The 11496-nt window shown below is 42.5% G+C and overlaps 1 protein-coding gene across 1 annotated transcript in view; it reads right to left on the bottom strand.

Annotated features, from left to right (window-relative positions):
- MED13 (mediator complex subunit 13) overlaps nucleotides 1-11496 on the bottom strand; it is an 865231-nt gene that overhangs the window by 805553 nt on the left and 48182 nt on the right. Inside the window, exon 3 of the mRNA XM_069226440.1 lies at nucleotides 4291-4459. Within this exon, the coding sequence (XP_069082541.1) occupies nucleotides 4291-4459 (169 nt within the window). The remainder of the gene's footprint in view (nucleotides 1-4290; nucleotides 4460-11496) is intronic.

The following is an 11496-nucleotide window of genomic DNA, read 5'->3' as shown; positions in this document are numbered from 1 at the left end:
GAAAGGCTGCAATAAAGGCAGCTGGCCTGATTTATTTACTGGTAACGCATTAAAGGCAATGGGCCTTCAAGAGTGCATAATTATACACCATGTTAAAGCCTGCTTTGTATTGAGTAATGCTGACAATTCTGACTTGTGCAAAGCAAACAAATGTTGACAGATTCACATTTGGGAAAGGCATGACCTGAATGACTGTAGTCGGAAAACAGATTTCTTGATAACCCCACAATAATCTGTGAACTACTGGTCAGCCTTAGTCTGAACACTGAAATCTTACCAATTGATTGCAAGGTATTTTTTTTCCCTAAAATTGAGAAATTGTCAATCAGTTGTTAAGATTTCAATGTTCAGACTAAGCGGACAAGCAGTTCACGATTTATTTTGGAGTTAAATAAATCTGCACAAGTCATAATTATCAGCATTACACAACTTTTGGACCATCATTAACATTTTTCCTTAAGGTAAATGGAAAAAAACAGCATTCAAGCATACTTGTCTTAATAAAGGTCAGAAAAGGGGAGGTGTGTGGGTCACAATGATCAAAGAAAATTCTGCCAAAATGCTTTATGCCCAGAAATGCATTCAAACAATTAACTTTATAAATGCAGCACCAAGGGGCACAACCCCCCACTCCTCTGGGGGAGGAGAGCGCAGCTTCAGGAATCGTGGATGGCACATTCCACTCTTGGGGCTTTCCCCCTGTGAACACTATCAACTACAGATTTGGGTCAGGTGGCACTGGCTTTGGGAGCTACTTTTGGACTCCCAAATTTGTGCCCAGAGTTTACAGGAGTGGATGGAGCCAATGGGCTGTCGTTAGGCACCCTGCGATGAAGGCTCAGCCCCATAAGTGGAAAGGCCCACAACACAGTATGCACTCTGTGCCCATGGCCTGGCTTAGGGAGCACTGGTCCCCCTATTTATTTTTAAGCTCACCAGGCAGGGGCAACCATTGGGGGCCAATTTAGAACTGCCAGGTCTGTCCCAGCTGAAGTATGGAGCCCCTTCCCCTTGCCGCCCTCCCTCTGTCGGGAACCCAAAGTAGGGGTTATCAGACTTGGCAAAGGGGGTCCACTGTTCTCTGCAACATCAGGGGCCACGGCTGACCGCTTGAACTGAAAGCAGATCACTGTGCGGGATCTGTGCAGCAGCAGGCCAGATAGGGTCATACTCTTCACTGTGGACTTCTAAAAGTACCTGGAGTCCAGGCACAGTACCACTCCTACACACCTGCTCCAGGGATGTTACTGGATCCTCTTGCTCCTGCTCCACTGGCCCGGTTGTCACGTTATGGTGGACTTTGGTTGTCCCCTTCCAGAAAAGGGCCCCACGCAGCATAGCCCTCAATGATGCAAATGCTATGAGTGGCGTGCTCCACACTGACTTAATTCCACTCTTCTCCAGGCTTCACCTACTAAGTCTACTAGTGTGACCAAGCACTCTGCCACCCACCCACCTACCTACCTACTTCTAATTCAGTGCAAGACCTCTCTTGGCCTCCTACACACTGAGCCAGCTGCTTCCACGAACTGTCCCCAGAAAGTTCCTGGTTACCACAACTTTCCCACACACCCTACAACCTGAAGACAGAGAAGCTTTCAAGCCTTGGAGGATGGATCTCTGCCCAAATTATTGGGATAATTGGAAAAACAAGAGCATCACAAACATAGGAAACAACCACGCCATCCCTTCAAAACACACCAACACAATGGATGAATATATTACCCAAGCTTCAAAGACGCCACCATCCATCCCTGGGACATGTCCAGTACTGTTAACTTTGGACACTTCTGTATGGACACCATACTTCAGGCAATTCAGGTATATCACACAGCTCAATACTAAGATAGGTGAGGTGTGGGATAGAGGTCACACTGCTAAAAAAAAAAAAAAAAAAAAAAAATCTATAATAGTGGGCAGGGTCCAAGAGGTAGAGTGATGCTCTGATGTAGTACAGGACAGTCTTTGAACTCAAGACTGCTGTGTCCTGCCTCACCACAAACTACAATATGCTGGAGAACACGCTCAAGATGTCGGAGGCAAACAACAAGAAAACACATTTCATAGTTTTTCCTCAAGATGCTGCCCCCCCCGCGCCCCTCTCCTCCCCCAATTGTCAAGGTTTTTTTTTTTTTTTGGGGGGGGGGGGGGGGGTCTGGCACCCCTGACCTCCAAAAAAGGTGTGCTGCCACTACCACAACTTTCGTGAACAACTGAGGGGCACTGGTGAGAACAGAGAGAAGCACAGCAAACTAAGTGCTCTTGTCCCACCAAAGGTAGATTGGGGGGGGGGGGGGGGGGGGGGGGTTCTATGAAGTGGACACCTCATTGATCTGGACTGCAAAACTGCTAAAGTCCTTGTGGAGGATGGACTGGCTGGCGGGAAAGGGTGCCTCTGTCAAAGCTGCAAAATGAGATGATGCAGTTGGTGAGGCGAGGCAGACAAGCCAATGGAGCATGCCATGGTTCTGCACAATGCTGACCTTGGTGATAAAATGGCCTGCCCAATAGAATAATCTGTAGTGTCCAAACAACTAACTGAACTTGCCTGCGTCACAACCATGCTGTATGGCCTGTGAGAGGATAGGTCAATGATCTTTGAGAACCCCAGGGAGGAGGGCTTGAGCCAAAGAATTCCAAAGAGAAAGGGAACAGGGCCCACAGTAGGAATCTAGCATTCACTGACCAAACTGGTGGACAAGTCTTGTTTCCAAAGCTTCTTCATCCATTTGGACTTTTGATCAGGGGAGCAGTAAGGAGCCCAGTTCGGTATGTCTTACTTGCTGAAACCAGCATCCGAAAGCTTTCAGTAGAGGGGTACAGAGACAAGAACGCAAGGTCATCCAGGGCCAGGTGATGAAATCATGCACAATGGCAGCTGACCTGCGAGGCCTGATGAAGATTTGGCCAAAGCCCCCCAACAAAGTATCTGCAAGGGACTCAGTTAACATTTGCCCCAGCTGAAGGGCTTCTGAAAGAACACCCGCCAGCATAGTTCCAGTAGGGGTCCTTCTTGCATCCATGGGGCCCAAACACACTCCAGACGGGCTGGGTCACCCAAGTATCAGGCACAGAACTCCTTCAAGTGAGCGGGGTCACTCCAGGAAAATCATGGAAGCATGGAGCAGAACAGATCAGAGTTCAGGTTTCGCCAACTTGCTGGGCCTTGTGTGCGGACGCACCAGCATCGCATCGGAAGACTTTGATAGCATGGCGCAGCAGTCTTAATAGGTCCTGGTGTGTTTGTGGTGCTTGAAGCAGAACCACAACTCTAACTGGAGGTCTGTCACCAATGTTTGTCTGTGAAACCAACCAGTGCCTAGGGCAACATTCCTCACACCAGGAAATGTTCTAAAAAAATAAAATAAAAGTATTTTTTTTTTTTTTCTCAAACCGTTGAAGAAAGCTAGTAAAAAAGTGACTGACGTACAAAGGACAGACATCAGCGCACCAGGGTGGCACCTACAGAAGTAACACTTCACTTCTAGCACTGCCTACACATAGCCAAAAGACTCCACCTATCGGCATGCAGGGGTACTGCTTAAATCTTTCGGATACAGTCTGACACCCAGGGTTATTCTAAGGTAATGTAAGGAATCTGCAGCAAGAAATGTAGATCAGATTTATCATGTAGAAGGTTTGATGGTATTGCCAAGTCATGAGAAATTGGCATATAAAAAAAAAAAAAAAGTGAGCACAGAACTGTTTAGGACATTGTGGGACCCACAATCTACTTTAACCAAGAATAAAGAAGTCACACCTGCCCAAAGAGACAGAGGGCTAGGTTTTCATGGGAAAGACAGACAAATATTGTAGACTTTAAGGGCGGGATGGGGACTTGAAAAAAATGGGAATAACAGCAAAAAACAATGTGGTAGTAAGAACTGAGGAAGGGATAGAGGAAAACAAAGCGAGAGAGGATGGAGGTCGAATCTTATTTGGTAGGGTAGGACGGACAGTTTCCGAAAGTTCAGTTTTGAGAAATAGTGTGTGGGTTTGTCTTCTTCATGCTGTACCTATTTATCAAACTAACAAAAATAATAGCAATCAAAATGTAAAAATAATCAGGTCCCTCTCTAAAGGTGCCCCAAGTTCTTGGATGGAAACAACATAAATAAAAGCCAGCTTGCACAAATGAAAACAGACTTCAGTATATAGATGAGCTAAAAAAAATAAAAAAAATCAATTTTGCAAGTGCTTACCAAATTTGCTATTTAATGAGTACATTTTCTTTCACATCCCATTGTGTTTAATGCATGAATCATGAGCTGGACAAAATACTCCACATACCTTTTATTGATAGGCTTTTCATCTTTTTCATAAGGTTTCACAAACCACTTGCCAATGCGCACAAAGTTACGGTTCATTAAGCACCTTTCAAGGAGATTGTGGACTGCCTTGAAAAGCAAAGTGCGGCACTCATAGGAAAGTCCATTATCCCAGATTCCATCTTCTTCTTCTGCAAAAGAGAAAAATTTAATTTTACAGATACAAAAAGGGCAATTCTCCACAAAATAGCCATCTCATAACAAGCAGTGAAAAACCTACAACTCACATCTGTAATGGAGGTCTATAACCTCCTATCCTCCGTGTTAAAGGTAGTATAAAACCCTTTCCGAGAACAGAGGCAGAACAACTGCAAAGGCCATGCTCTCTGGATACCCCCATCCCTTTCTCCAAAATCCAAACTAATTAAATACTTCAAGTGCCAAGAGAATGAATGTTAATCTATGACAACTTCCTGTTACAAAACTGGTCATAAGGAACCTGGACCAAAGAGTACATAAATCTTTGAAGCCCAGTTTGGCACCACGTTTGAAGTCTACAACTAACAGCATGGGGTCAATATTGCATAGCCTTAAGTGGATCGTGACAAAGTACCCAAACCATGAATTTCACTTTCATGTTGATCAAAAATAATTATGATTAAAAAAATAATAATAAACATAGGCTCTCCTTGACTTCTTCTGTGTACCCCTGCTACCAAGTATCAAGAACCAAATCTTCCTTTGTATCTACTAAAGCAATTTGAACACTTACCATTCATAGGTATGAAACATGATACACCCTCCGTCCCAATTAACTAAACTTACAAACACCTTTGTCAGCTACATTTGCTCAACAGACATCAAACAGTGAGTTTTCTGGCGAGTGATCAGTGAGAAAGGTTTAAGTAATCTAGTCACCAAGAATGTGCCTTTACTCAACAGTTGTATCCAGTCCTTTTCCATGGTCAAGCTGTGGGGAGGAGGGATAGTAGTGGAGTCAATGACCATGTTAGCTTCTTGATTATCAACACACATCAGTGATTGCTCCTTCAGTTCTCTCACAATTTGCAATCTTTGATGAACTGGGCACTATTCTTGATACATGTACACCTACCATACTCCATTCAGTCTAACTCACCAACTAACTATAAAAACCTCTGAATCCAAACTTCATATTAACTGAATGGTGAGGGAACCCATATATTTTCTATTCTTATCAGATGGTAAGCATTGGTTTGCAGTACTTTAGAAAGTTTATTTGACTAATATCCAAAACACAAGTCAATATTCTTCTCTCGTTCTCTCCACCTACTAACACACCTGCAAGAGAAAGCACTCTTCACAAGAGCTGGTATTTTTTTTTTCCTCCATATTCCTCGGAATGCAGGTGCAAATTCTAAAGCACATTTTTCCATTTTTTTTGTTGTAGGAAAGATACGCATCTGTTTGCCAAAGCTTTTTCATCTTTTCAGAAGCCAATTAATGGCGAAATACTGCGTCTACAAAGACAGGTCAGGATTTTGACAATATAGATGTCAAACAGACCTTCTGCTAACATTACAAATTAAGTGACCTGAGAGTCTGCCCCTGTCAACTACTGGCTTTGGTACATCAGCCTCGATCAGCCACTTTTTTTCACATCTTGCCCTGAGAAGTGCAGCACTCACCTCACCCAATGCTACTGGCTGTCTTGAAGCATCCTCTAGTCCACAACTTAAGTGCTCGCACTGAAGAGCATGAGATACTGCTTTACAACAATGGCTGTCTTCTCCTGCTGGCCCTCTTCTATACATGTCACTAATGTAATAACGTTACATGCCTTAGCACAAATTTAAAATTGACTTTGCAAGGGCTCCTTTCAAACAAAAACCTCATGGCAGTACTGCTAAACGCTGGATGCATAGGTCAGTTTTCAACCAAATGATTGTTCAACCTCTGGTGCACAAATTTTTTGTGCAAGTAGTGAAAGTCTGGTTTTTGCATAATTTCTTTATAATTGGTTTTAAAGGAGGCATTTGGATATGAATGAAACATTACCTGTTTCAAATAGGTATAAAGAGACCATATGAATAGTGATGACAGTAGGGGTATGGTAATCACACTAAAACAATTAATTGGTACGAAAAAAAAAAAGTGTATTGGTGGTGGGCAAAAAAAAAAAAACTGCATTAGGTGTACTTATACCTGAGGGTATACATACTTTTATGTAAAATGAAAAAAAAAAAAATTGCAAAACTGAAAGAAAAAAAAAAAAAGAAGAAAAAAAAACGGATAAAAAGTTTTAATTACGTGTTTATAATTTTGTGATATGTATGTTTGTATGTATGTCTTTTAGGCCCTGCTGAAGTCTCAGTTTAGAGATTAAACACATTGCCTGGATCTGCTATAGTGGAAAATTAGAAATATGTAGATTATTTCACCTGAAAAAACACAAAGAACTCTTTTTATATGAAACATGATAGGCAGTGATATGTGGGAATAATAGACTGTGACCATCTACTGTTGACCTACTGGCAGGAAGCCCCTTATGAGTCTGAACGGAAGATAAATGTACAGTATTGGTTGCCTTCTGCCACCGATCCTCCCCCGCTATGAATTACAGTTTTAATATTTTTGACCAGATGTGGAGTCACAAGACTTGAGAAATGCACACAAATGTGGACAGACTTGTGCATGGCTGTATGCTACAAGTAATGGCCATATAGGAGCTGACCTCTCAACCCTGCAGCTAAATCCATGAATACACATCCAGTTCCCTGAAAGAAATACTCAAGACAGAGGTGCCTGATAATAGACTGTATGATAGCTGGAGTCAGGGAGGACAGTGTAAAAGTTAATATGACAGGTTGAGTCACTGCTGTGAGCTCCCTTTGAGGCCAGTTGAATTGTACCATGCTTTATTTTAGCTGGATGTGCAGTTGATGAGTCTCAGCTGACAATAGCAGCAACAGTGGATGGTGGAAGGAAAATGGTGAGGACCTGCTACTGGCACAAGGACAGACAAGCAGAGACCTGCAGCGTACTGACCTGAACATCATCTTGGGACCGCAGAGGTTACTTGGCTGGTGGGGGGGGGGGGGGGGGGGGGGGGGGGGGGGGGGGGGGGGGATTAGGGAATCAGCCAGGCTGTGTGTACCGGATAGTGCTGATAAAAGCATTGTGAAGGACATACGACTTCATACTCTGTGCAAGAAGACCAGTAAGAGAGCCTGCTGGAAAAACATGGCACATGGTACCTTGGGGTAGTCCAGATAGCAGTGGTCAATACCTTACAACTTATCAGTGTATACCCAGAAAAGAATGGGCAGGAGAGCAACCTTCTAAGGTAAAATAAGCAACACCAACAACAGTAATGTATCTACTAACCTTGAACAGAGAACTCCTAAAGCCCTGATGGCCACTGCCCATCAAACAATAGTACAGATCTAAAAAGTGCATTTAGCACAGCAGGCACTGCAACAGAAAGCTATTGGAGAGAAATCGAAGAAAGAAGAAATTACGCTACATCAGACATTGGTAGAAAATAATATAAAATCATATATGGTGAAAGAGCAGTGTAGGCCTGAACTGTGTGCTGAAGCCAGAGAGGTGAATAGTTCACCGGAAAACAGAATGCATGACCAGCAAGGTCGTAGTTAAAGGAAAAACTGTGTTAATACACCTAAAAGGAATTTATAGTTTAAGCACACAGACATGTATTCTGTTGACTCAGTAAAATCGAAAGAGTGACTGAAGAATGGAAGTATGAGACTGTATTAGCCTAGGGTATGCAAAAGCTGATGAGAGATCTTAAAGCGCACACAAAAAAAAAATACACATGCATTCAAGGATAACGAACGGTTAGTTTAAGCATGGTAGAATTGTAATAAAGAATGTGTAAGAAATAGGTTGAAGGTTAAGGGACACTGGTGACGTGATTTTGCAGCAAATATGTCATTGCTAAACTTACTGCTTAACATTTTTTGTATTGTGTTATTTGCTATACACGTGGCTGCCTTTGAAGCAGCAAACTGAAAAGAGTTGTTTACCTGTTTGAGATAGCTACTCTCCCTGCCGCAACAGTAAAAAGCAGTGGTTTACCTGTCTTTTTTTTCCACCTTAAGTTTCCCTGCAACAACATTGGCAAGCCCCAAACATTGGTCCCTTTTTGACCTCAGCCGACTGCTATCCATGGGAATACCCACTACCCCCGGCTGCATAGATTTTTGCACAGCTCTGATGAAGTAAGCAGACACTGTTCTTGCTAATGTTCTGCCTATTCACGGGGTAGGAAGGAACTAGTGATTGCTGCCTTTTACTGTGAGGACAGAATCAGACAGTTTCATGTTTGGTATACATTTTATGACTTGTCTTTTTGGCAATGGTAAACACAGATGTAATATAGTTATAAGGATGTTGCATGCAAGATTGTGTGCATGTGTTGCATGGTATTAAGTAAAGGGACTACATAGTCTGGACAGTGGTTATCCCCAATCTATCTAATAAATTGTATGTGGTCAAGGGGAGTGATCCAAAGTTGGGTTTCCAACATGTGTTCCAATACTTTGATAAAATAAGAAGAAAAATAAGAAGAAGAAAAAGAAGAACACTCTAAATACCGTCCTGGACCAAATGCCAAGAAGTCACTCCATGGTCTATAAGACACATTGTTTAAGGCTTATCCTCTCTTGGAGCACAGAGGGAAGTGACCAGCTGCTAACAACAGTATTTATTGTTTAGAGTTGGAACAACTGATTCATATTTAAAAGTAATCTAAGTGTTCATATATATATTTTTTTTAATGTTGGTATATATATTTTACACACACACACACACGTGTAAACAGAAATATATATGTGCATGTAAATAGAAATATTGCATTGTGATGATGTATAATCATTGACATTTGATTGAGACAAGTTGACAGATTTTTTGTTTCCACGTACAACTTTCATAAGAAAACATATTGGAGACTGATTAAAGTGAAACTGCAAAAGTGGTTTGAAATACACGGGGGTGGAAATTGTGAAGAAACCTTTAGAGCTTACGCAAAAGAACTTTCCAGGTGACCAGAAAAAAATTACAGAAATACTGTCAGGAGTGGTTTAAGGCTACTCAGAAGCATATGCATCCCTGTCCAAAGGAAGGGACATTGGATGGCAAATTATATTGGAGCATATTGGGACAGATCTTAAGAGCAAACATGTAGGGCCTAAATTGCAGAAGTGAGAAGGAAGTGGTCTTAGCCTTATGGCAAATTTTTTCTGACAAGCCTAAGGAATCCTCAAATGAGGATATCCCCAATATCCCTAACCCCCGCCCCCCCCCCCCCCCCATCTCCCTATGGTTCAATGAGTACTTCCCCTAGGGTATCTGTTTATCCACTGACAGTTACTAGAAACAGCAGGGGGATTACAGAATCCTGAAGTTGAGACCCCTTCACAATCCCAAAATAAATCTCCTAATGTTGCCCAACAGATATCAAAGCCAAGACATACAAATACACCCAGGCAACAAATAGGGGAGGATGATTCTCAGGACAATTAGAATCCCCGTTTACACTGCATTTAGATCCAGCTTCCCCCCAGGAGAGTAGCGGTGAAGAGCAAGATTCAGGAGACAGTGACAATTAGTCACAGGTGTCATCAGCAACATCGCACTTTTTACAGAAGAGTGATATAAAAGGAAGGGTAGTTAGGGAACGGATCTCTACCCCGCAACGAAGATATGCAGATGATGCTAGATGGAATTACTATGCATACAGGGCTGCTAGTAAAGCGCGATGGCCAGTATCCAAAGAAAGATGAGGATTATAGGAGAACTGAAGATATTCTACCACCTTGGAAAAAGGGAAACAGAACAGTTTTGCCAGAAAGTATTCAGGAATGGTTATCATGAAGTGAGGATCAAAGGCATGCGAGAGAAATAAGGAGAGAATGATATTATGATAATCTTTCAGGGAAGTTTTGGGAGGATGGTAAATTAAGCAGAATCAATACATAGGTGTGTAGATAACATGGGTGAAATACTTCAATCTCCAGAGGCTAGGCTCAAGAAATGGCTCCTATTGAACTTGACCTTACAGAGGGAGTAATGGATTTGCTTAATCGCATTGATATTAGAGGAAGAGAGCAGGACGTTATCTAGAACCAGGCAACCCCAGTCAACTGAGCTTGAGCAGTTATGATTTCGGGGAATGCAAGGCCAACCAGACCACAGGATGGGACCTTGTGAAGCCTGAGGAGAATTGACACAACATGATAATGCAGTAGATGCATGTTCAATCAGTTTTGCACAGCACTGTTCTCACCTCTAGTGAGATAGCTGCTGAAGGAGAAAATAGTTGGTACAGTGTTATACCTTCTGTGGATAATTTTGCAGGATGGACTGAAGATTTAGATCTACAGATTAGTCCATGGCCACAAGAAGGATTTTTTGATCCATGTGACATGGCAAATGTTGAGAATTGTGTGCTTTATGGTGAGGGAGAACCGGACAACTCCCAACATTCAGTCACTTCTATACATCAGATGCCCCTAATATTCAAGGGACCCAGGCCCCTCATTAGGTTCCTTGGCCACAAATGTACAAGAAAAATCTTTGAGTTGTTACCACCACTTAGAGGGAGCAGGGACATTGATTAGGTTTTTTGAAAAGCAAACTGCAGTTATCACCCTGGCAGTAGGTAACAGAGTTTACTTAGCTCTCTTATAGGAGATGAGAGATACTGTTTTTCCAGAAAGCTGTAATGAGAAAGGTTATCCTCACTGAAATTAGGTATAATGGTTCCCCATTCAATTTAGTTTGGACAGTAGTTTGGGATCGGTTAAAGAAAAAGTATCCTGACAGACCAGATACTGGGTCCCTCATGGCTTAATCAACACAGCCAAATACATGTTGTTCTACAACGTAGTGAAAAGGGGTTTACCCTTTGATGTAAAAGACAGCCTTAGTAACAGTGGCAACACACACACACACACACACACACACACACACACACACACACACACACACACATTTCTGCAGAAAGAGAACCAAGCAGGAGGTGACCGAGAAAGCAACAACCAATTTAGGGAAGCAAATGTTGGCAAAGAAAGGAGCAGTGGAAGGGGCTGTAATAGCAGCAACCACTCAGATGACTGCGATTTCTGTGGGATTGGTCCCAGGGACCATTCAACAACAGTGCCCACACCAGCAGAACAATGTAAGATCACAAGAAAATAGCAGAGGGGGAATAGGAAAAGGCGGG

This window comes from Pleurodeles waltl, chromosome 3_1 (assembly GCF_031143425.1).
Source record: "Pleurodeles waltl isolate 20211129_DDA chromosome 3_1, aPleWal1.hap1.20221129, whole genome shotgun sequence".
In the NCBI taxonomy this organism is placed as follows: Eukaryota; Metazoa; Chordata; class Amphibia; order Caudata; family Salamandridae; genus Pleurodeles; species Pleurodeles waltl.
Note: the sequence above shows the minus strand (reverse complement) of the source record. Positions and strands in the feature narration are given on the sequence as shown.